Source organism: Columba livia, chromosome 5 (assembly GCF_036013475.1).
Source record: "Columba livia isolate bColLiv1 breed racing homer chromosome 5, bColLiv1.pat.W.v2, whole genome shotgun sequence".
In the NCBI taxonomy this organism is placed as follows: domain Eukaryota; kingdom Metazoa; phylum Chordata; class Aves; order Columbiformes; family Columbidae; genus Columba; species Columba livia.
In genome coordinates this window covers 49,314,094-49,341,027 of record NC_088606.1, presented here as the reverse complement: position 1 = coordinate 49,341,027, position 26,934 = coordinate 49,314,094, and the positions used below count along the sequence as shown (strand labels likewise).

Sequence of the window (26,934 nt, the reverse complement as noted above, 5' to 3'; positions counted from 1 at the left end):
GGATTCTTTTATCTTGGGGATTACCACCTTGACACATCCAGCCCTTCTCCATCCTGCTACAGTAATTACAACTCATGGAAAATAACTCTGGTTCTGATCCCCAGGGTGTGGAACTCTTGGCATTTGGAGATAAAGCACATCTGGCGCTAGTCCTCAGAGGCAGAATACAGCCAGCCCAGAGCTTATTGCGTGTGTGGAATGATGCAAGTGATACCTTTTCTCTGAACAATGGCTATGGGATCTTTGTAAGCGTTGACCTCTTGGCTGGTTATTCTGAGGGTGGTGTTGTGTTTGTTTGTGGGGTTTGTTTGTTTGTTGTGTTTTTTTTGTTTTGTGTTTTGTTTTCTTTTTGGTTTTGTTGTGGTTTTGATGTTGTTTGTTTGGTTGGTTGGTTTTTCCTCCTGAGAAATTCTGTGTGCAATGAGGGAGGATGTGGAATACTGTACGTTCTCAGTCCAGCTGATTCAGTCCTCCACACTGTACTTGCTCTTTGACATACGAAAATGTGTGTGTAAAAGCCTCTGTGCCCATCCAGAAGGCACTTGGTAGATACAGGTAAAGATTCTAGTGTGCTTTTTTTGGTGCCTTTCTGATTCCTAGAATTATGTGAAGTCAGCATTGCAGGGACACAGAAGAAAGTTTTATTTTTAAGGGAGATGTACTGCAGTGCCCAACTTTGAGGAATGTTCTAGGGACCTGTTAGTATAACTTTCCTTATACAGATTTGTAGGGTGAGAAAGCTTGCTTTGTTTGAGATAGAATATGAATTCAAAATCTAACAGCTATTCCACAGTTAGTTCTGCAAGGATGCTTGTATTTTGGAATGGTTTCCCCACAAAGATCTGTTCTGGAATACTTAATCTTAGTTCTTTTTCAGTCTTAACCTTGGATCTCATTTTGTGCTGTAGAGATTGGGACTGTGTAGCAGGCTTGTGTTACTTAATCTGAGCATCTGCTGATCACGTCTTGATATAGATTGATTTTATACCACGGTTGTTTATATTGTATATCATGGTTGTTTATCATGTTATAACGTAATACCTGTCCATATGCTTGTTCATAGTTTGTTAGGACCCTCTTGTCCACAAATGCTAGTTTCTGAGGGACGATGCCTTCTTCTAGGTATTCTGCCTTCTTCTAGGTATTCCTTCTCTTAATAATTTTTCCAGGAGCCTATGAGAATGTTTTGGGTGACATGGCAAGTGTTTCTTCCAGACACATTTTTGGCCGTTGAAAGAAACAAGAAAAGATTTGCTTGAGAGTTCACACTACAGGACAGGTACACTTAAATCAGCATACTAGTATGGGGTAGGAATTTGTTCTTTTACTTGTAAATTCTGCTGTTCTTTTTTTAATTACTGCTGAATTCTCTAGCTGTTTAGTTTCCTGGCCATTAACTGTGAGGAAGTTGCTTTACATGTCGTTTCCTGTGCTCATTGAGACTAGAGCCACAGTCTGGAGTTTGTTGGGGTTTTAAAATAAATAAAATCTTGGTCTGTGTTGGAAACTAAAATTACTTCATTGCTGTTGCAAACCACTGTGTTGACAGAAAGTCATCACTGGTTCAGTAAAGCTTCATAGCAATTGAGATACTATGTACCAGTGCTAATGAAAAGCCTTTGCATGGTTTCTGGAGGCACGTGGAGATGTTGCAGGGATAAAAATATAACTTGTCAGCTGCTGTGCTTGAAATTACAGCTGCATGCAATGCTTTCTCCAGTGTAACTTTTCTGCTCCTTTATTGTGAGGCAAAAGCAATATATTGAATTCTACAAAAACCTACAATTTTTTTTCCAAAACTAGAGTTTTGATAACTATTAAAACTTTTTTTTAAACGGAAGTGTTTGTATGGAAGAATAGAGCAGTCAAGCACAGTGGGAGATGGGGAAGCATTACACATGCACACTTATGATTGCAAAAAGGGTCTTTAGCACCAGTTTGTTATTACAAAGTCTGAATAAATGTTGGTTGTTTATAAAAAGGAATGGCCTTTACAGGGTTATTTTCCTATTTAAACATCAGCAGGACACTGGGAACAGATTACTGTGAGTATTTCAGTAAGTTATGTTTAGTGTGCTTGGCAACATTTCTTTCAATGAAAGTTTAACTTTTTATGCTATCCCAAGTTCAATTTCTAAACTTTGGGCTTCATCTGTGTTCTTTTTTCTGTTATTGATGTGTATGATGTCAGTTGTCAGATCACTGTTGTGTATGTGGCCAAAATGAGTCTATTTTATTATCTTTATTTACAAAGATTTTGAAACATGGAATGGTAATTAATTCAAAGTCTGTCATAAATATTGCTTATTCCTAGAAGGATAATTTTTGCTGGGAACAAATAGAACAGTCTACAGCAGATAGCAGTCTGTGCCTGTCTCCCACACTTGGCTGAGCATGTGCCAAATGTATGACCAGACTCTGGGTTGGATACTACATATCTTCCAGTTTCAACTCCACCTGTTGTACTGGCTTCAGCAATGCCTTGGCAAAGCAGTAATGTTTTCAGAATGCTTCCCAGTGTCTGAAATGGCATGAAGCTTTCTAGTTCTGACACCTGGAAATTCATGTTATATTAAAGAACTCCCAAAACTTGTCTACTAGCAACCTCAAAGCACATCTTTCTATACAGTTGTAAAATTGGCACCAAGAAAAAAGGCTTTATTTGAAAAGTACACAAAAGTTTACATGCAAAGCCCCAAAAGCCCTGAATTTACTTTATCCTGCAGCTTACTGTTTAGATTTTCATTAATATTTATTTTTCTTTCTCAGAGGCTGATTTGATACTTAAATTGGACTGAATTAGTGGGTCTCTTGTTGCTTCCTAAATCCTGGAGAAGTTTGTGTGTGGTGTTTTTTAAACAAACAAACAAACCAAACTGCCAATATTTAGGGACAGTTCACTGCAGATGAGCGTGCAACAGTGTTAGTGGATTTACTAATTTTAAACTTTCTAGAGTCTACTAGGAACCTTTACATAACTAAGGGTGTTATTTTAAGCCTAAATGAAGAGGAATTTGTTTGTAATTGTGGTGTAAATTAAAAACATCCAGTGACAACTTGAAAATGTGTGGCTATGTAGTAAACTAGATTAGAGGACTGGGCTGAAAGTAACCTCTTTAGTTACCTTTTTTTTTTTTTGTAGGATGTCTTTTCCATGCTCTTTTTTAATTATTATTTTGTTTTTTATCCTCTCTCTCCTCTTCTCTCTGCTTTCCTCTCTCCTCTCCCCCCGTAATGTGTTTATTAATGAATAACTTGCATCAGCGAGGAGAAAGAGAGAGATGCTGCTGTATGATAAAATATTAATTTAATCAACTTTTCTCTAGTCTAATAAAACTGATACTTCAAGATCAAGGATTTTGAGTCTAACATAGTCAGCTTTGAAGGAAGGATAATGCCACATTTTTCCATGCAATTCAGATGTTACACAGCCTTTGCTGTTTTGTTCTTTGTGTTTTTGTTTTTTTTTTTTTAATAAATAAAATCTAAACTTGATGTGTTATTTTTACAAGTCTTTAATTGTTTGTGCTACACCTCATTATTAACAAGAATAGCATCTTGGAGAATTTTCTGAGCAACACAGAAATGGAGCATGTGTTTGCATTTATAGTGTGATGTGACAGAGGATTAATTGTATGGATTAACCTTTCTGCAGTAGATAGATATTTTCTCCTTTGATGTTGTGTTGTTCTGTTGTGTCCTTGGACAATTACTGCATGGGATGAAGTTTTTAGTTTGAAACCTTCAACTTCAGTAGCCTGTTTGATGTCAAGTCTTTTACCTTATAAATTGTATATGTATAAATATGTGATATATATATGTATATATAAACAGACTCTGCATATTAGAGTTTTGTAAAGGGAACAACATAATATGCTAACCAGTGGAGCACATTCTTGAGAGGTTTTAGATGCCCTAACTTCCTCAAAATAAAACATAAGAAATTTGATGTTTTTCACATGTTGATAACATAGAGAAAATAAAGTGCATCTTCTTGCTTCAGAGCTTCATGGTGCAATAATCGAGAAGTAGTGGATAGATGATGACTTCTATAATAGTTACTGGCTCCGCAGTAACTTTGGTAAAATGAGTTGTTCGTTTTGAATCTCTTTCCTGTTGAGTCGATAGCATGTATTGCACAATGCTGCTCTATATTTCAAGTATTAGTCACAACAAAGGAGACAAGCCTGAACTGTCCTCAAAAGTGAGTTACTTTCTATCACCCAAGTGAGGTCTTTTGATGGCAAGGTTGACCCATATTGCACATGGTAATTAATAGAAGACTGACATGAACAGTGAGTTCAGGATTTTAGGTCCCGTTTTTGAAGGAGAAAGAAATCCGCATTTTTATTTGCATCTTATTTACTTAATTGCTGCACTAGATGAGCTTGATAAATGATTTATCTGTTTCACAGAATCACAGAGTGGTTGGGGTTGGAAGGGACCTCTGGAGATCATCTAGTCCAACCCACCTGCTAAAGCAGGTTCACCTGGAGTAGATTGCACAGGAATGGTGCACAGGTGGGTTTTGAATGTCTCCACTTTGTACTACTTTTAACTGTAATGTTACAGTGTTTTCTGTAAGTAGAAAGTGAAGGTTACCCTAACTTTGAGTAAGTATTTAATTATAGAATGAGAAGCTTAACTTTAGTGTAGAAGGGAAGGGCTTCTGTCAACTGTGCTCCAAGTTAGTGCTTGTTTGGTGTGGGTCTGGTTTTCTTCTTTGTTGATTGCCTTTTTGTTGTTGTATTTGAGAAGGAAGCTATTTTTCATAAAAAGCAAGTGCTTTTGTGGTCTAGTTTATGTCTAGTTTTTAGAGAAGGTAGATTTTTCTTACGGTTGTTCAGCCTTCTCTTTCAGGTAGTGCTTCAAAGTCTAGGTGGATGCAGGCACCGCATTCAATTTTCTTGCATTTCACTAATGAAATTTAAGGTGTCTTCTGTGTGTTTTTTAAATTATTCACACAAACCTTGCCTTTGGGGCATAATATATATATTTTAAAGCATGACTTACATTTTTAGTATGTAGGGGAAACAGCCCTTCTCCTTTGCATGTAAATATGAGAGGTAAATAAACCTAACTTGAAAACTAAAATTTGTTGTAGCTCTACATGGAAATATTTTGAAATTTTAAGTTGTGAGTTTGTGGATGGCTAGGTCCATGTTTAAATCATAAAAGTAAAGCAAACCTGTGTGTGCCACCGTATTTTTTTTAAAGCACAAAACCACCTATAAGGTTCCTTCCCCTGAGCATCATGTGTACAAGATACAGCAGCACAGAGACCGTGCTCTGCAAGTCTGCAACCAGACTGTATTCTGGCTGCAGATGAACTGGGTGAAGAAGTTGCCTTAGTACTTTTTTTTTTTTTTTTTTTTAATATACCTGCCTTTTTTAACCGACATCCTTTTGACAGGATTGGTTCAAGGAAAGCAACTATGCGTGCAGTCTTGTTGGCATATCCCCGGGCACTAAAACATCTGTAAGGCAGTAAGAGACTGGGGGATGGGGAGCAATATGTAGCTGGGGATGGGCAGGAACGGGGAAAGGGAAAAATAAATTCAGTGCAAGACTCAACTTCAGGCAGAACAAAACACATCTGACCCAGTTCAATACAAAGGACATATTTAAATCAAAATCCCTCCTGACACAATGTAGCTGGAGCTCAATTTGAATGCTTTGGAATACTGTGTTTGGGGAAGTATGTACTTCACCCCGCACTGCCCTGGGAATTTGGGGAACCCCTCTAGCTGCTGTGCCTCTTGCCATTTTATAACATTCCCTCAGTGCAGTGCATCGCTGCTTCTTTAATATTCTAGTTAGTCTCCTTTTGGGGACCTCTATACTTGATTAGATATTGCACAATTACATATAACATCAGAATTCAACAGACACTGAGGGGAGTGACCAATTAATAACCATGAGATTGTACAGAGCAGTTGTTAGCATTCTAGAGCTGAATTCCAAAACACGTTTCCCTTCTTGCACACACAAACTGCCAGCCTATAAAAATAGGTATAATACAAAGAAAGCAGATACAATCTGCTTTCTTTTGAATATTACCAACACAGGTCCTAATGTGGAAAGCCTCTTTTATTCTATAGGTTTGGAAGCAACTTCTATTTTCTCTGGAAATGCCCTATTCCCACATTTTGGAGGGACAAATAGCACAGATTATTTTATGTTTCTTCAGCTAGGCTAGCGTTTGTACTTCATTGCTCTCCGTTAGGGACCCTTTGCATACCTCGATAAAGAAACAACTTTTGCCAGTTTATGATCTTCACTAATTTGCGATAGCAGGATTATGAGTGAACCACATGCACCTCCAATTTAAAGGGAAAATAATTTTGCAGGATAAACACCACTCAAGCTTTTCTGTCCAACAGTGACATACTACCAAATCTTAGTTTGGTACTAAGAGTCCTCAGAACTCAGTGTTGAAGTAAATATAGTCACCAGTGGAGACCTTACCGAAAATTTTTGGACCCAGGGAAAAAAATGTATCACAGCTGCCGATGATGGCTGCCAGGTAAATGATAACTGAATGTGGTCTACCCTCTAAAGCAAGAATGTTATCAGTTCTTGTGCAATATTTACTTACCTACCTTATCAGCCAGTTCAATTCGAGCTGACCGCACGCTTTGCAGATATGTGAACTGTAATGCCATTGAAAATAATGCTGGGGTTAATTTGCATTAACAGCAGAATGCTGCCATGCCCCAAAGACCATAGAATCCTATTCCACTATGTCCGTAAAAATGATACACTAGTCACTAAAGACACGTGAAATAGATTTGTCAAAAGAGCTGTATTCAATGGCATCATGACACCTCTTTCAATTAATTCTACCCCTCAGACTTTGGAAGAGTTACTCAATTTGTAATATACTATGACCATTTTAACCCCAAAATAAAGCAAGTCAGGTGATATTTTTTTTCTGACCCTTGACTAACTTCTGACAAAAAAATGGAAGAAAAGTTACTGAAAGCCTGACATGCTGTCTCTTTAAGCAGATCCACTATTTTTTCTCAAACAAATGTTTGAGAAAAAGCTAAATTGTGAGAAGCACCACGTCTTTGCCTCCATGATACTGAAAAACAGATTTATAAAATAATACAGAAGAAAGTAGAAGATCTTTGTTTGTGTAGTTCTGGCAGAACAAAAGCTTCAGATAACTTGCAGGACAAACATTGACCTTAGGCAGACAAAAGAAGCCATAAGGAATGAATTTAGTTTAACTAATGTTTTTGGTTAAAGCAGAATCATCTCCAGCAAGGAGTGATTTACAAAGCTTGGGGCAGATTGCTGTATTTATTTGCTACATTAAAGGACACAAAGTATTATCAGCAATATAAATACAAGCACAATATTACAGATTTCTTTATCTTAAATAATCCTTTTCACCTCATCTTCTTTTTGCTCTCCTTCCTATTGAGCTCTCACAAAAACAAAATCTTGAATGTTGGTCTGGAAGACAGTTATGAGATTTGCATAAAAATCAGAAGTCCTGTCTACAATTTGGTGCTGAAAACTGTTAACTTCACACTCTCTAAACCCCATTATCATGTGACTTGTTCTCTTTAATAAGATGGCTTTATTGGGGAAGATTCTTAACTGCTAGAAGAAAATCATGACAGATTGTGGAACCTACGTTTGCATCTTCCACATCTGACTTACCTATATTTTTGTTCCAAAGAATGACATTTGCCAGCAGCTGAATCCAGCATGTGCTTTTGCTGTGTAGTTTCCTGCATTTTATAAATATATTACAGTTTCAAGGGTACATATCATATGCCTGGTGGAGATGAAAGTAAAATGTCTTTTTCTAGCTTGCTTAATGTTTGCATCTTTTGGAGTTAATGTAACATCTGGAACTAGAAATAGGAAACAGCTCAGATCAGAAAGAAGCATAGCTTTGTCAAGCCTATATTTGTTAAAGTTCTGGAGAAAATTTGCAAGCCAAATTTTCCAAATGATGTAGAATGACTATTTTATCCATTAAAAGTTTGGAACCATCATTGCTACATAATCTACCATTATTGGTAAGAGCTCTCTGCCAAACCAAAGAGGAATAAAATAAACCTGGCGAAAAAACCCCAAACCAACAGAATCCCACACAAACAAGCACAACCTTCCCCCCCCCACCAACAGCAAAAAAACAACCTACCAAAACACACCCCAAAACAGACAAACAAAACCCAATACAAATAAACAAACCCAGAAGAAACAAACCCACAAAAAAACCTCCAGAACCTTGCTTCCATTGGCATCCAGAATCTAAAAAGGAAACACTGCAGGTTTTCTTTTTTTTTTTTTTTTCCCATTTGTGGGTTGATCTGAACTGTTATCCACAACAAAAGTAGTGTTTAGATGTTCAAGGAAGCTGTCCCTTTGTCTGCATTCTTCTAAACCAGTTTATGCAGAAGCAGGACAAATTTTCATTGTTCTTTGAAGTTTTAAAACTATTGAGCATAACATGGAGGTGGGGGGAACCCATACCTACTCCATTTAAAATAACAGCAAAATTATTGCCATATACTCCATCACATAATGTGAAACACCCAAATATGGTTTTTTTCCTGCCACATCCCCCATCCCTATTTTTATGCACTGCCTTTACACTTACTCGTTTTGGTAAAGCAGCAGTACCGTGTAAGAGACTACTTCAATGCCACTTCTGCTTATTCTAAAATCTGAAAATACCAGAGACCTCAATGGACAGGCTGTTTCAAATTTTTGTGGGTACACATAGAGTGCCATAGTAATTCTCACAAAGAAAACCGTCATGAGTCAGCTGACAGCTCCAGTGTGGTTTGAATATGTTAAACACTGTTATGGGATTCGAACTAGTGTTCTATGGTATTAGATAAAATACAAGTTTGTACTTTAAAGAATTCTTAATCAAAATATGAAACCTCACTGACAAGACAATTAAAGTATTTGGTATTACAGAATCAGTGCAAAGAGGAGTGATATTTGAACAGGGTGGTCTGGTAGAATGGAAATCAAATCCTTATCTGCCAGATTCCTTCCCAGTACTGTGCCACCCCATGAACATCCATTCCTAACTCAGTTCTCTGGGTCTAGCATAGAAACACAATCCAATAAGGAATGAATGCACAATCTGCTACCTTGCGAAGAGAGGGTAATGGGGTGGACTTTACTAGCACCATGCACATGAACATCACTACTCATATCAAGTTTAAGCCATTGCTTTCTTAAGTTCTACATCAGAATATGTTGATGCAAATATGCTGTCTGATCAGGTAATAAACAAATTTTTTGTATCAGTTAACCAGGCTGAGGAGAGAGGGAAAGTATTTGTTCTTTAATATCTGAACAGCTAGAAGTAAAAAAGCTTGAGTTTTTACTATATTTGGCAAATGCCTCAGCTAGTGCTGCAGTAGTTGATGCCAGTGTATTGTCATAAAAGGGCCAGGGACTTGCCATTGACATGAATGTGCCTGCTGTCAGCAACTATATTTTTATGATGGTACCTCCTCAGTGACTTGCTGAGTGACTTACCTCAGAACACAGTCCTCAGAGACTTCTGAACTGAGCTTCTAGCTGAGGTCTGGTCACTGCAGGCTTTTGCGGGAGGGATACCATAAAGCAGTACTCCCCTCAGTGCAAGTAATTTGTCATTAATGATAGCCTGTAGAATTAGTTTTTTGTACCCAGGGTTCCAAATCTTAAGTGGTTTACAGGATCTTTCACTCTTATGGACAGCAGTGTAAAGACCATAGCTTTGTATAGCTGGAGAAGGTGAGAGTCCAGTGCAGTAGTCTGTGATGGATCTGGAAAAGTTTGCTCATCATGTCTTGAGACAACAGCTGTGTGTGAGGCCTGTGACAGCCTTCCTTGTATCACATTGTTCTTAACTTAAGAGGAAGTTTGGAAACTGGCTGTGGTGCTGGTCAGTAGGTCACCTATGTGTATGTGATAGGTCTCCTTCTGCTATCAAGTTCCTCCATTTGGACACAGTGTTGGACTCAGGCATCCTAGTGCAGACCTGTGAGGTACTGCTGCCTAGTTGTTCTTAAAGAATGGGAAAGTTTTCACCTCCCTTGTGGGCTTTATTGTTGACATTTAGACTGGGATTTCTAGTGGACCTCGGGAGCTCTCCCCATCATGACTGAAGTTGTCAGTTTAGCCTCCCTTGCAATTCAGTGCAGGTTCTCATCTCTAACCAGCTCCAAACTCAAAAGTTGACTTTTAAGACTGGAGGATGCTCGGCTTCACAGCTGTTTTCAAAGTGCTGGTTGTCAAAGCTTGTTGTTGGGTGTCTGCCTGGAGCCAAAATGCCCTAACGCCCAATAGAGAGTATATTTACATTTAAGCTGTTGTGTGCATTATGGTTCTTGAGTAGCAAATTGCAGCAGAATCCTCAGAAGAACAAGCAAGTTGTTACAAACAGTATACTTCTGCTTTTGGGAAAATCCCTTGTATATTTTATCTTCTGTAAAATGCTTGGGTGAGAACCTGAGGTCAGGAAGAAACGAGGGTTCCAAGATATTATAGGTTTAGCATTAGCTAGTCAGGACTGCGTGAGACTGCAGTCCACACAACTGTTTGGCTGAACACCAGTTGTCCATTTCACATCGAGTGATTGCCAAGAGCCAGTTTTGCAATCACGTTCAGAAATTTATTCTGAAAACACAGACCAGATGAAAATTGCTTTGTGCTCTAGTGAATCTGTGTTCTTCTCTAAATAAAATGGTTGAAGTGCTTGCGAGTCTTAAATGAGTATCTCAGCAAGTTGATATCACAGCAGGTATTCTGGTTTTTGTTTAGTTTTTCAGCAGATCTCTAAATATGTTCTGTATGCTGCTTGGTGGTCTGTGGAGCATTGGCTGCTTGCATGGACTTGGCTGTCCTCCTTTCCAGCTGCTAAACTTCATTAAAAGATTAAATATGCTGCTCCATGTAGCCATTTTCAGTATTTGCCACAGGGGTATTAAGTAAGGACAGTTTGAGAGTACCATTGCCCTGTGCACTAGGAGGGAAGTTCATGTGGTATGCTTAATGGGTGGTCTGTGAGAAAAGTTTGAGAAACCCTCTTTTAAAGATTGTGTCCATAGAAAAGTGGTCTTGAACACACATAGCTTGCTTCCAGCCTCTGCAGAGATGGAACTGCACTAAATTATGCATACTGAATCCATGTCATTCTGGAATTTTTACTTGAAGTAAATAATATAACTAGAAACAGGACAAAACAATAATGAATAAGTTCAGAGTGTGCTGTTGGAAAGTTTTAAAACATTTTATTGCCATTCCAGACAATCTGAACACATCTGAAGTTTCATAATTCATATGAAGCACCTTTGCTGGACGTCTTCAGAGCATTCTGAGAAACACTTTGGCATGTCTTGAACAAGGGAAATGAACGAATTCAGGCCAATAGAGATGACATAGTATATAATCAGTGCTATATTTTGTTGTTACTGCTAACATTATTATTTAAGAACTGGACTGCCAAACAAAAACAACAGTCTGAAGTAAATCTCTTGTCTTCCTAAAACCCTGTAATTATTGTTGGGGAACCCTACACAATCCAGAAAATGTAACAAGATCTTAAAAAAACTTACTGCTTATTTATTTAAAAATATAAAATAAAAGGTAGGTAGCAGTTTATCTAACAATAGTGTTAGTATTTGATAAAGCTACTAAATACATCTGCTTCAGGAGGGCAACAGAAACAGTGATGTATTATGTTACTGGGAGAGTTTTTAAAACTGTTTTGTTTTGTGTAAAACCAAGCATAAATACAAGCAACTCTACACCCTTGTAATCAAGATTTTCAGTGAAATGGTATGGGAAGTTCAGTCCACTGAGCTGTTTTTTTTTTTTTTTTTGTGTTCTGTTTCAAGACACACAGGTGAAACTCTTTCTCTGAGGCAGGAATTAATTGTATAAAAGCCACACCTGGGGAATGGCTATCCAACTGCTACTAAAAATCACCTGTTGCAAGCAATTCCACAGCTTCTGTAGTGTGCTCCGGTATCTCGGAGTATATTTCTCTCTGCATCATCTCTTCATTCCCTTCACCATCAATGAAAAGCCCAGAGCCTAACCAGGTCTAATTTCTTTAGTGTGTCATTTCTCCAGTAGCCAAGAATAAATTCTCTTGAACCTCTCATGAGAGTGTTTACTGGTTGGACTGTTGTTTTACTCTTCTTTATCTTTGTGCCTTCCCAGCTTCACTCCTAGATGAGAACAAACTTTGTATGTTTTCTAAACCCACATAAAACTTTTTTTTTTTTTTTATATATATGCTTTTCTGTGGACCCTGTCCAGTTTACTGCCACTAAACCAGCTGTTCTTTAAATTTACATAATTTATTTATAGAAACCCTCCCCAATGTATTTGTGGCTAATGCCATGTCACTTCTTTTAGGTACACTGATGGATGAACAGCCTCCCTTTTACTATAGCCTGATGGCAATTAGATCACTGAGATCCTGGTTGTCTTCTAGTATTCAGAAGTGATACTCAAGGTAATAGCACATATAAATAAAACCGGCACCAAGTATATTTCATAATATGGGATATTAGCGTGGATTGGATTACCTTCCAGTGATTTATACCTGGTGTGACCATGTAAACAATTTAAAATACAGGCTAGTAAAGAGTAAAATTTACAAAAATTGCATGATATCTCCTGCACAGTGTGGGGGATGTTTTTAGTGGTTTAAAATAGCATTCCTGTCTCCCCCTCAGTTTCAGACTTTGATTCTACCTAAAGTCAGGTAAAATGGAAATGCATCTTCCTTATTTGATTATCAGAATGCTTTCTTTTCCTTCATAGCTCACTGACCACACTTGCTCTGTGGCTCACAGAGAGGAAAAGTCTTAGCTGTGTCAGGAATGAAAAGCTGAGCACATTATGGAGCCTTTTGCTGGAAGGCCTTTAAGTGCCTCGCTTAAGCTTAAGTAGCCTTTGTGGCAGGCCTCTGAGATAATTAACAGCAGCAGGAAGAGTATATTTGTAGCAGGTGGAATGATTTTTACAAATCATTGGACTGAAGCACCTGCTGAAGTTCACTAATGGGGTATATATGGGAGTGAAACCAAGGAGGCCTGTTTTTTTTGTCTTGTGTTCTACAAACTGCTAGTATCTACTTCTGTGTTGCAGTTAGAATGTTCTATAATTTAGTAACTACACTAGGAATTCACCTTATCTATAGTAAGGTTTTTTGAGGATGAAAGCAATAGCCTTCTTTAGAGGACTGTACCTGGCAAGTTTAAACTTGGGTTATGTGCAGTTAGTACAGGAAGACCAACATCTTCAGTAATTTCAGGTTCTCTGCAGCAGCAGCAGCTGCCAGTAAAAAAGACCAGGGTCAAAAATATAGAGCTTGAAGTATTTAAGAAAGATAACATTTTTTTTTAAATTACTATTTTTTCCTGCTAAATATATAACAGTTGTGTTGAAGGAGTAAAATAATGTTATGTGTATCTGTGGGATTTATACATACCATATTTTCTTCTTGTCAGACTGTGTTTTTTTTTTTTAAGTTGTGCTTGATTTTAGGTTTGGCTAAACTATTGGTTACTTTCCTTTCTCTTCCAAGTCTGAACCTCTCTCCTTTTTACCTTCTTTCCTGCATCTTTATGGTTCCAGTAGTGTCTGTGTGTCGTGGCATGTGAGCTTCCTGCTGCCACCAACTTCAGTCTCTCTTTGCTTGAGCTAGGCTATGAAAAATGGGGATAACACCCAAAAGGGTGACAGCATGTGGAATAACTTCCCTAAATGTGTGGAAGGAGCCTTATGTTACACATCAAAGATCTAAGCCTCCTTCCAAAAGAGTTAGAGCTGGACAAGAGGGATTGCTTTGTGCTGATTAATTTAAGACTGCTAGGACCCTACCTACGTGGTCTTGTTTCTGCATAGCAGCTATTTTTAAGTATCTGAAGTTGATGCATGTTTACTCCATATTCTAAGAGTTTCCATGAGACCATACACCCTTGGGTGCAAAAGTTTTGAGACGTTTGTTTTTTACCATCTTGTGTGCCCGTGGCAGGAGTGTATGTGGGGTGGTTTTTTTTTCCTTGGTAATGAATGTTTTTGTGGTTTGAGACATTGAATGCTGAAAGAATTATATGCTCTTCTCTCTGTCCAGCTGTACACATGGCTTAAACCACAGATGTCCCCTTTGCATTTGTCCTGTTAAGAACTGAAATGATATTTAAAATATAATTTGTTGCACATACTGTGATTTTGGATGGCAGTTTTAGTTTGTATGCTTGTTAAAATGAAAACTTTATTTTATATTGTGTACCAGGCTCCCAAGATAATTGGTCGCTTTTCTTAGAAGCACAGTTAAACCTTTCCATGACCTTTAGTCTAGTTAACTGTTTTAAGAGTTGCTAAGTAAGGCTTTTCTCCTGTGTGCTGTACATAGGATTTGTATGTGTTCTGCACTTCTGATGCTTTTAACAGTAATAATCATACACGTTCCCCAGTATTCTCGTGTCTTTCTATTTCTGCTTTAAGGGTAAGAAGACAAAATGTAGGCATGCCAACAAGTATAAAGCAGTAGTATAAATACAACTTTTTAAAACTCTCTTTTTCATCTTGTCTTAGAACTGTTGCAGCTTTGTGGCTAACCAGCAACTGATGGCAAATGCTCTGTTGGTTATAATTCATTATCTTAGTCTTAGTAGGTAAATGAGTGAAATCCCATAAAACTGGTTTTCAGAACTATTACTGAAACCAATAGCAAAGATCATATAGTGCAATTTTATTTTTTTTTTTGTCCTACGTCATTTTGCTGGGTCTAACACTTGCCCCTGAAGCACTTAATAAAATTAAATGCTGTAGGTGGCATTGATACAATTAAAACAAAAAATGAAAGTTAATGGTTGAATTCAGAAGCAACACACTGGCCTGTTCCTGGTTAGGAATCGAGTGTGGGTTCAATTTCCAGCTTTGCTCTTGATCTACTGAATAGTCTTGGGCAAATCTTCTGCTCCTCGTCTGTGTGTAATTACTGAATTTTACTTGTTTTACCAGCATCAGGAAAGCTGTCTTGTGTAGACATAAGGCTGGGGGATTTGTACCCTTTATGTATAATTCATTTGGTTGACTACTATAAACAGTATCAGTTTTAGCACATCTACCATAGTTCCCTTACCACCATATCTATCACATTCATAAGTGATTTTTTTTTTAATACGGTATTACAGTCGTCATCACTTCACAATACATAAAAAGTAAGCAATCAGCTTTCTTCTTCTCTGCCTTCCATCCATCTCTGTTAAAAACATAAGCTCTATGAAATATGGTGAGTCTGCCGCCATCTGCCCAGTTGTAACTATAATACCATCCAACAGAACAGGCCAGTGTGTCACTTCTGAGGGAGATCCATTCCTTCCAACATCTAGTTGCATTTTCTGAAATACTGGCATTCTTATCTGCCAGTGGTATTCACAGCTGTGGCTCATATGGTGGCATCATTGTACTCGGTGGCTGCCTTGCCAGCCACATCTGCAGATAACTATTTTTCTTGTTTACTGCTGGATGAAGCAGAAAGCCTGCACTTTTAGGAGAGAAATGAAGTGGTTAACTTGTCCATCAGTTTGGCTGTTATGGTTGGAAAGGAATGTTCTGCAGTATGTCTGCTTAATGTCCTCTTCTGGAAAAAGCAGCTGGGACGAATCATGCCTTTGTCTCTGTTTGAATCATGCTTCCTCCCCCCATGGTGGATCCTACAGAGGATCTTTACATAATCTCCCTATGCTAGAGTTTGTAATACTCTATGTGGGAGGTGGAGGGAGGAGTTATAAGACTTCACACCTTTCCCTCTGACAGTGTGGAGGGACAGCCTCTATTGCAAAACCAGACTTATCTCCTTTTTAGGGTGTAATATCAGATGATAACTGGTATGACAGAAAGGTCATCTTCTCTATGCTAAAATCTCTGACAGTGTTACTACTGCTTCTGTATGCCTCGCTGTCAGATCCAACTCAATTAGGTTAATTTTCTTGCCTCTCATGAGTCTCTACCTCCGTATTTTCTGTCTGTGAATACCAGCATTATCTTGTGAGGTGATGTCATTGTCCAACTGTACTTTGCATACAGAGATCTAGAATTTGAATAGGTACTGCTGGAACATCTCTATGGCTGTCATTTTTGACATCTTCAAGCTTCCCATCCCTTTTGCATCAATTGCAAGTTAACTCCCCTTTCAAAGCCTGTTCCCTGTCATTCAGTACTAAGATTCCAGCTCCCACCATACACTTAGAACTTCAAACAGTTAGAGCCTTTGTTTGCTCTAGTTGCCTCTTCAAGCTACCAGCAGTCCCCACAAACTTCCACAACCCACATAATCTTCCTTAACAACTCTTCCTTTAATTTCTCTTTTGTTGTGCAAGGGAGAAGACAGTAGTTCTGAATCTCTGTCACAGTCTTTGCCATCTGGGAGGGTGCTTGATAGGATCATTTCAGGGTGTTGTATCTGGTACCGTGTTGCAGTTTAACCTCAGCACCCCGGAGCTGGCAACTAAAACCACTGTGCTGCTTGCTCACCCCTCCCTTGCCCTCAGTGGGATGGGGAGGAGAATCAGAAAACAGAAGGCAAAACTGGTGGGTTGGGATAAGAACAGTTTAATGGAACAGCAAAAAAATAAAATAAAAAATAAATAAACAATAACAATAATATTATAATAATGAAAGAGTTTACGATGTGATGGATACACAGTGCAATCTCTCACTATGTGGTAATCCTGGTGTAGCCTGCCTTTCCAAGCAACCTTTTCCTCTAAACAGTGATTGTCAACTCTGACTGCAATTCATACCAAAACCTCCCCCTCCTGTTTCAGACAGCAGCTTGCACTGGAAACACAAAAGCACTGAACTGTGTGGTCCAGAAAGAACCAAGAGCATCCCAGAATGCCCTGATCCTGCAAGTCAGAGGGAGAGGCTCCCACCCTAGCCAGCCCTCCATTTATAACTGAGCATGACCTTGCATGGTATCAAATACCCATAGTTTTGGGTCAGCTGTCCTGGCTGTGTCATCCCCCAGCTACCTGTGGACTTTAACCCTATTTTAGCTGATCCAGCATGTACTGATAGCTTCCAGCCTGCTACTGCAAGGCGTCAGAACTTGCCTTTTCTGCGTTGTTACTACTTCAGCTTGGTGAACCAAGCTTCTAAACCGTGAAGACTTAATTTGCTCTAAACCTGAATTTATGGATTGGCGGAAGGCATTGTTGAAGGACCTCAGTTTGAACTACTAACTATGTTGAAGACACTATCCATATTCCATAGATACAGAATTGGGCCTGTTCTTCCCCCTGTCTTTTACTCCTTTGTCTGACTTGGAAGGAAGAGGTTTTTGAGTAATGTGCATTTTAATCTCATGAAACTTCCACGTTACTTCTGCTGTACTGTCAGCCCCTCTGATCTGGGAAAAGAAATCCTCTTCTGCCATATTCATACTCAGTGCTTTAGTATCTGTAGATGCCAGTAATACTAACAGGTTTTCACTTTTTCTTTCTGTAGCATCTCCATTTCTGCTTTTTGCCAACCGGCGGGATGTTCGACTCGTGGATGCTGGAGGCACAAAGCTGGAGTCTACTGTGGTGGTCAGTGGCTTAGAGGATGCTGCTGCGGTTGACTTCCAGTATTCGCAAGGCATCGTTTTCTGGACAGATGTGAGTGAAGAAGCCATCAAGCAAACTTACATTAACCAAACTGGGAATGTGGTGCAGAATGTCATCATTTCTGGTCTGGTTTCCCCGGATGGCCTGGCATGTGATTGGATTGGGAAAAAACTTTACTGGACGGATTCAGAAACCAATAGGATAGAAGTAGCTAATCTCAATGGAACATCTAGAAAAGTCCTCTTCTGGCAAGACCTTGATCAGCCCAGGGCAATAGCTTTGGATCCTGCTCATGGGTAAATATTAATTTGAGTTAAATTCTTAAATTGATACAGTGGTGATTTATTTTGAGGTTTTAGTTCTGAAAAAGAAACATAGCCTTCTGTTTCAGTTTACATGTTCCCAAGTTATTTTTCTCAAGCTCTGTATCTGAACATATGTTTGAGCTTAAATATTTTGTGGCAAGAAATGACAGCCCAGATGCAGAGCCAAAAAGAAAAATACAGCTGTTCTTAGGTGCCAAGCCAAATATTCAACCTGTATGATTGCCCAACTTATTACATTTCACTTCTGAAAAGTAATGAATTTTCCAAGCTTTTTTTATTGTTATTTTCTCAGTTACCTTCTCTGGTAAGTTAACTTGCATTTGATATGTTATGTCTATTTAATGTGTCTAGTCAGCAAGGAGTGTAAATCTGCACAAGTCAAAACAGAAATTTTCACTTGTGCTCTGGTAAACAAGATATTTTTAAGTAGTGATGTTGATTAATCATGTTTGTGCTGGTAAGTAAAGAATCCAGGTGAAAGTGGGGATGTTGTTTAATCATGTTTGTGCTGGTAAGTAAAGAATCCAGGTGAAAGTGGGGACTCTGAATGCTGGAAGGTGACCAGTTTAGGAAGTAATAAGGGAGGAGGCTGGATGTGTCACTTCTAGTGCTTTTGAAAATACTTGCACTTCTGTATGGTTACTCTCTCCCTCTTCAGTACTCAGTGTCTACCTTTTCGGACGTGCTATTTGCTATCCCTGAGTACAGATGGTACTGATGTTGTGCAGCTTGGGCCATGTATTCCTCTCAGTGTGAATGAAGGTCTGCTGTGCTAGATGGATCCCCAGGATAAGGGGAAAAGGGAGGTGCACTTCTGTTTTGTGCACAAGTCCACACAAGCAAGGTGGTTTGCCACTAATCTGCTGCTGTTTTCACAACTCTTTCTCAGGAATCACTTTATCTTCCTCTTCTGTTTGATATATGTAGGTAGGTCAGGGGCCAACTGACATTTTCAGAGTCTGGGCTCTTTGCAAAGGGATGCTGAGTTAAATCAATGGCTTAGGATAAACCACAAAATGTGAAGTAGTTTGTAGTTTATTCTACACTGGGAAATGGACAGTCTTTTGAGAAACCGCCTTCTTCAGGTGGGGAGAAGTGAAAATTGAAACTAAGCAACAAAAGGCAACTGAAGATTGCCATGTCAGCATCTGCCAGGCTACAGACTGGAACTTTTGTCAGGTTGTTTGTGGCAGTTCGTGCGAGGAGGGTGCCTCTTCAAAAAAGGGGCATTCCACTGACTGAGTGGGAGACTTGAAGTACACATAACCCCACAACTGAGCACTGTTCTGTGACCATCTGCACAGGTCAAGGGCGATCATCCTGCCTAACCCTCAAGGCAGAATGGTGGGCCCTTGTCTGAGAGCAAAGGCTGCAGATCTGGCTTGGGGGTCTGCACCATCTACCCCAGTGGTGGCCAGTGCCTCCAAGCAGATGAAGATACTGAAGGGAGAGGCCGCAGTGCAGACCTCAGACTGCAGGAAGAGCCTGTACTTCTGTCCTGGGGCAGGGACAGGCACAGACCTGCCTGCAAAAGGTGTGCCCAGGTGGAGGACCTCCTGCAGCAGGTGGCTGTGTAACATCAGGAAAGGTGAGAAAGATAGCTGGTTCCAAGTGCAGCCTGCAGTGGACCCACAGCCCATGGGCAAAGAGGCAAAAACTCCTCCACTGGCGCACACAGAAGGGAGGGGGGCCAATGATGCAGAAGAATGAAAGCTTGCAATGGCAATAGGCTTGCCAAGGTGGTGAAGAGGGCTCACTTCTACCATTTTGATGTCAATGCCAGCAATAAGTACCCAAAGCCTGGAGAAAGATCACAGTCAGCAGGAGAGCACCTGAAGAGCAGCATAAAGGCATTTCAGCCACTCCAGCCAGCAAGTCAGCTTCATTGGAGGCCCAACTTAAATGGCTCTATACCAACGCATGTAGTATGGGGAATAAATAAGAGGAGTTAGAGACGTGCACACACTTGCATGGCTATGATCTTATTGGCATCACAGAGACATGGTGGGATGGCTTCTATGAATGGAGTGTCAGAATGGAAGGACACAGGCTCTTTAGGAAAGACAGGCAGGGGAGACAAGGAGGCGGTATCAGCCTTTATGTCAGTGACCAGCTGGAGTGCATGGAGCTCTGTCTGCGGATGGATGAGGAGCTGGCCAAGAGTTTATAGGTCAAGGTTAAGGGGAGGACAGGGACAGGTGACATTATAGTGGGGGTCTGCTACAGGCTGCCCAACTGTGAAGATGTATCTGATGAGGCCCTCTGTACACAGATAATAGCAGCGTCACATTCACAAGCCCTCGTCCTCATAGGGGATTTCAACCACCTCTATGCCTGTTGAATGGACAACACGGCAGGGCATAAGCAATCCAGGAGGTTCCTGGAATGTGTTGATGATAACTTACTTCTTCAAGTGGTAGAGGAGCCAATGAGGAGAGGTGTTCTCACCAACAAGGAGGGGCTGGTGGGGAATGTGAAGCTCAAGGGCAGCTTTGGCTGCAGTGATCAACAAATGGTGGAATTCAAGGTCCTTTAGGCAGTGAGGAGGGTTCACAGCAAGGACTTGAGGAGAACAGGCTTTGGCCTCTTCAGGAATCTGCTTGGTAGAGTACCTAGGATAAAGCCCTGGAGGGAAGAGGGGCCCAAGAGATGTGATTAATATTCAAGGATCACCTTCTCCAAGCTGAGGAGCAATACATCCCAACAAAGAGGAAGTCAGGCAAAAACACCAGGTGGCCTGCATGGATGAACAAAGCACTCCTGGACAAACTCAAACACGAAAAGGAGTCCTACAGAGGGTGTAAGTAAGGACAGGTAGCCTGGGAGGAATACAGAGAAATTGTCTGAGCAGCCAGGGATCAGGTTAGGAAAGCTAAAGCCCTGATAGAATCTAGCCAGGGACGTCTAGGCCAACAAGAAAAGCTTCCATCAGTATGTCAGTGTTAAAAGGAAGACAAGGGAAAATGTAGATGGAATGTAGATGGGAGACCTGGTTAGCCAGGATATGGAGAAGGCTGAGGTAGTCAATGACTTTTTTGACTCAGTCTTCACTGGCAAGTGCTCTAGCCACACCACACAAGTCACAGAAGGCAAAGGCAGGAACTGGGACAATGAAGAACCACCCACTGTAGGTTTGAGACCACCTGAGGAACCTGAAGGTGCCCAAGTCCATGGGACCTGATGAGATGCATCTGCAGGTCCTGAGGGAACCGGTGGGTGAAGATGCTAAGCCACTGTCTGTCATATTTGAGAAGTTGTGGCAGTCCAGTGAAGTTCCCCCTGACTGAAAAAGGGGAAATATAACCCCCATTTTAAAAAAAGAAAAAAAAAAAAGAAGACCTGGCAAAGTACAGGTCAGTCAGTCTCACCTCTTGTGCCCAGCAAGACCATGGAACAGATCCTCTTTGGAAACTACACTAAGGCACATGGAAAATAAGGAGATGATTGGTGTCAGCCAACATAGCTTTACTAAGGGCCAGTCATCCCTGACAAATCTGATGGCCTTCTGTGATGAGGTTGCAGCACTGGTAGATAAGGGAAGAGCAAGTTATGTCATGTACTTGGACTTGTACAAAGCATTTGACACTGTCCCACATGACATCCTTGTCTCTAAATTGGAGATACATGGATTTGACACATGGACCACTTGATGGATAAGGAATTGGTTGGATGGTCACACTCAAAGTGTTGTGGTCAATGGCTCATTGTTCAAGTGGAGACCAGTGATGACTGGTGTTCCTCAGGAATAGGTACCGGGACCAGGGCTGTTTAAAAGTCTCTGTCGGCAACATGGGCTGTGGGATTGAGTGCACCCTCAACAAGTTTGCTGACAACACCAAGCTGCGTGGTGCGGCTGACATGATGGAGGGAAGGGGTACCATCCAGACCCACCTTGACTGGCTGGAGAGGTGGGTCCATGTGAACCTCATGAAGGCCAAGTACAAGGTCCTTCACCTGAGTTGGGGTGATACCAAACACAAGCTGGGTGGAGAATGGATTGAGAGCAGCTCTGAGGAGAACTTGGGGGTGTTGGATGATGAGAAGCTCAATGTGAGCCTACAATGTGCACTTGCAGCCCAGAAAGCCACTTGTATCCTGGGCTGAATCAAAAGAAGCATGGCCAGCAGGTCAAGGGAGGTGATTCTGCCCCTCTACTCCACTCTCATGAGACTCCACCTGGAGTACTGCATTCTTGTTTTGGGCCCCCAACATAAGAAGGACATGCACCTGTTTGGACAAGTGTAGAGGAGGGCCTTGAAGATGATCAGAGGGCTGGAACATCTCTCCTATTAGGACAGGCTGAGTAAGTTGGGGTGATTCAGCCTGGAGAAGTCTCTGGGGAGACCTTACAGCAGCCTTCCTGTACCTAAAGGAAGCCTGGAAGAAAGTTGGAGAGGGACTTTTTACAAAGGCCTGTAGTGATAGGTAATGGCTTTAAACTGAAAGAGGGTAAATTTAGATTAGATATAAGAAAGAATTTTTTACTATGAGGGTGGTGAGGCACTTGAACAAGTTGCCCATAGAAGTTGTGCATGTCCCATCCCTGGAAGTGTTCAAGTGCGGGTTGGACAGGGCTAGTGGAAGATGTCCCTGCCCATTGCAGAGGGAGTTTGAATTAGATGATATTTAAAGTCCCTTCCAACCCAAATAATTCTATGATTAACTGGGGATTTCTGGTAGTATATTGCTCCTATATTAGAGGAAATACCAAATTATTATTTTTAATAAAAACTGGATTAGAACAACTAGGAGAGAAAGTATTGTTGGTACAGGTTAAAGGGAGAGCTTTTTTGAGATCATAAGCGGTGATGGTGAAGTTGCAATGCTTCTGCAAATCTAATTCTTGTTCGTGTTGGGAGGAAGGTAGGATGCAGGCATGGTTTATTTTCTGTGACTTTGAAAGGCAGTTCTTTGCAGCACAGATGTGCAGCATTTCTTAAACATACACAAAATCCAGTAAGTGTAAGAAGAGAAGACATTCTTTTGGTGTGTGTTAGGTATCTTACATTGGTTTTGCCTTTCTGTAGGTTTGTGGTAGCCTATTCTTTCCTTCCTGGAGGACTTTTCTTCTAAGTATCTTGAATTTCCTCCTTCAGGAAAGGTGTGCAAGTATCAACAGTTACTGTGGAATGGGCTAATATAAAGAACAAGATTCATTTGCCCATCTGCATGTAAGCTGGTCAGCTTGAGACTGTCTGGTATTGATCAACAAAATTCTTCTGACTTTTGCTCACATCAGTTCCTTGGGTTGCCAGTGCTGCTGTCCTGAACATTAGTTCAGTCTACAGGTTGCCCTCTCCCCTCTCCCCTCTCCCCTCCCCAACAATAGTTTTATATGAAACACCTCTGTTGATTTTAACTTATGTCAGACTTTTCTAATTGTTAGTCTGTTTGATTTGTGTATTAATGCAATGTAGCAAAGCAACGTGAATGGTCCGTGAAAATGCACTATGAAGATATGTGTATCCTTTATAATTAATTGATTCATCCATACTATGGTCTGCTCTGTAGAGCAGCTCTTCTGGGTAAAAGTGACAAAATCCAGTATTGCACAAGAGTCCTGTCGAATTAAAGGCACATTTGCCCAAATAACTGCCTAATATAGTAAATTTAATAAACAAAAAAATCATGCATTGTGTATATTAGTGACATAAAACATTAAAACTGATTTGCCTTTACAACCACTTCATTTCACATAGTAGTTATGAAATACTTTATAGGAGCATCTGTGAAGTAGTGATCATTACACTTGATTTTTGCACAGCAGGCTCTGGGTTTGAGCTACCCTAGAATCAATTGTTCCTTCTTTACTGGTATTTTCTGGGAAAAGAATGTGGATGACAGTAGGAAAAAAGAAACATTTAATACCTTTTCATTTGTCTTTTTGTTAATAAGTTATTGTGGTCAGGTGGCTAATGTAGTTATTACAACTGATAGAAGAGTAAGAATTTGTACTAAAATATAGCAGTTAGAGCACTTGAGTAATTTTGTAGCTTTTATTCCAGATCATGAAATCTGATGACATTTCGGCTAGGATTCTTAAAAGTATTTGATGCAGACCTGAAGTTGTTAGATGTTTGCTTTCAGTCTGGAAGAATTTCAATAGATGAGATTTTGGCCTTTTAGCAGTTTCTTATAGAGAAGTGGGGCTAGCTTAGAAAATGAGGAAGAAAACTTCATTAGGGATAGGCCGGTTAACTTTAGTTTCCAGAAGAGAAATGGGAAAATAAGCAGTTTGTAAATGCTTAGCCAATACACAGGCTAAACACAGGCTTGTCAAGAACACTGTGTGTCAAACCAATCTAATTTCCTTCTGTTGACAAAATAATGTGTCCTTGTGCAGTTTGATGACACCTTCTCTTTGAGCTTTAGTAAGCCTGTTCTGCAGAGAGATGATTACATTTCATGTTGTGGTGTTTGCAGTGGGATGTTATGCCCAGCATGTCATTTGCCTAATGAATAGGTTTTATTACATTTTGAGTGTGATTCTTCAAGACATAGATTAGTTTGAGAGAATAGGGGAGAACGTATTGAATATACAGTCAAGAACGTTACAGGTGTAATGACCAAGCCTTAGGCACGGGAGATGGTCTGTTTGACTTCTGGAGATACCATTCAAAGCCTGTTTTTCTGTGGTTTCCAGCTGAAATTTAAGTGTATGATTTTTTGGATGTTGTGGCGGGCTTGCTAAATAGTTGGATATTTTTGGTGTAATGACACTTTTAAAGAGACCCTCATTGATTCCACACTTCCTACCTTCCTTTTTTAAAGACAATGCTTATATGAAAGTTATAACTTGAGAGAGAGATGACCTTGTCATCTCCAACAACAATCAGAGCATGTCTAAAATTTCTTTATTGTAATGCAAACTGCGAGAGACTGTTGCAGATCATCTGTGGGTCTCCACTCTTCCCAGAACTACTGAAAATCATTAATTGTACAGGCTTTTCTGATACTCTGAGACAGTATCATAACGGGCAGCTGCTTAATATGTAACATGGCATTCTTTCTCATACACCTTAAAGCTTTCTTGCTGGATCCACTATATATTATAGGAAACAAAGGAGGCAGAATATGTGATAAACCAATTATTCTACTTCCCTGAAATTAAGGATAAATGAAGCAGATAGAGTACAAACCATTTTTCTGTTAATTCACTGACATTTTGTTCTGAACATCCAGATTCAAGATGTGTGGTGTAGGTTATGTGAAGCTGAGTTTATTTAATGGAAGACATTAAGCTAAAATTCTTGGCACTGTTTTGGAAAACATTGGGATTTATATACATTCATGCTAGGTGGACTGCTGATAGGGGATTCAGTCATGTTCAAGTTTTATTAAGTTTGAGTTTGCAGCTTTTACTGTGAATCTTCTGGATCAAGTTTACTCTTCAAGTTCAGGCTGTATATGTTATGGTTTGGTGTATTCAGCAAACAGTACTGCTTGGGAAGTTTCTGCCTCTGTTTGCTAAAGCACGAAGAGCTGAATGAGACATCCATGAAGCAGTTATTTTAAAGAAAAATAAAAGCTGATTGTCTCCAAAAAAACATGCTGTCTTGTGGGGTTTTTTTGTGTACATGTAACAGCAGTCTTCACTTGGTATAGTCATAGGGGTCTTTTAGTTTGCCATACGTTGGCATGTTAACTTCGGTGGGCTTTGTAGAAATTATGTTTGTGGAGGCGGAGAGCAGGGACCTTTGAATTGTTTTGACTGGCTGAAGGAAAACTGCAAACCTCTTTCTACATTTCTGCCCCTCTTTCATGACGTGGTGTGGGTCTGTTGGGCAGTGGCAGCAGACTAGTGCAGAGGCTGCCTTCATTTATGGAGCGGACTTCCCCTTTTGGAATAGCAGAGGCTTTGGGAAAAGGAAATAAGATGCAAATGAGGAAACAGCAGTAAAAACATTAGTGAATACAAAGGATAAAGCCATTGATCATCAGTTTGGGCATTCCGCAGAATGGCCATTAGTTTAGAGGTTAAAACAAGTCTAACCAGGTTTTGAATGGTGTTAGAGAAGTGTGGGCTATAGCCCAGCCTAACCATTTCTTCAGGTTGCTTATGGCAAATTAGCTAACATCTGCAAGTAATCACTATCATTGACTGAAGTTTGGCACTGAAGGAAGGAAGGGATTGGATGACTAAATATGACAAGTGGGATGTTAAAGAAATGATTTATAAGAGACAGATCTCAAGATTACAATGCTCTCAGTTCACAGACTAAAAAGCCTCAATCATGCCTGGTTGTTAATCCAGCATTTCCTCAGCGTCACAGCAGAACCATGAACCAGACCTATAGCTGCTCTTACATAACTCACAGCTGTGTTCATAGTAGCACTTAACTAAAACTGCAGTGATATTTATTTACTGCTGATTCACCAGGACCTTGGTCCTACAGAACAGTATGTCGTATAGTTAAGGTTAAGCTTGTTGGCTTTCTGTTCTGAATTCACTGGGATCTGTATGCTGAAGCCTGATCTGTATGAGCTGCAGTAGGCTGAGGCTTTGAATATTTCAATTTAAATGACTGTGAATAGTTGAGAGGAGGGGAATACTAAATAAAAACTTGTAACTGTTGCAAATACTGCAGAAGAAAAACATCAAACGTGGCATGGGTAAAGTTTATGCCTTTTAGCAATTCTTACTTTCATTCATGGCTACTCAGTTAAAAGCAGAAGATGCCCTGGTTTTGAGTGAAACTTGATTATTGCTGCCTTGAAAGCTAAAAATTAGTTTATATAAAGTTTATATTAATTTATATATAGTTTATATAGTTTATATTAGTTTATATAAAGATTATATATCCTGCGTGTCTCTATTTAGTAATTAATTACAAGTCTAAAATTATTTTGAAGCTTTTGGTTAATCATTTGAAACACTGTAATGAGCATGAATATATAAGTAGCATAGTTGTTTTCTTAGAATGTAAGAAAAGCACTAAACCATAAAATTGGTTACAAGTCATATCCAGTATCTTGTTATGGCTGTGATTTCTGGGAGTTGAAAA

At 39.8% G+C, this 26,934-nt stretch overlaps 1 protein-coding gene across 12 annotated transcripts in view; it reads left to right on the top strand.

The window, feature by feature from the left end:
* Positions 1-26,934, top strand: part of LRP5 (LDL receptor related protein 5) — a 180,698-nt gene that overhangs the window by 11,691 nt on the left and 142,073 nt on the right. For 4 of the 12 annotated variants that reach the window (XM_065064887.1, XM_065064888.1, XM_065064886.1 and 1 more), the window contains exon 2: positions 17,503-17,899. In XM_065064887.1, the coding sequence (XP_064920959.1) occupies positions 17,503-17,899 (397 nt within the window). Of the gene's footprint in view, positions 1-4,415; positions 4,522-12,393; positions 12,494-17,502; positions 17,900-26,934 lie in introns of all 12 variants that reach the window. The other 8 variants (XM_065064896.1, XM_065064895.1, XM_065064890.1 and 5 more) reach the window with 5 other exon arrangements.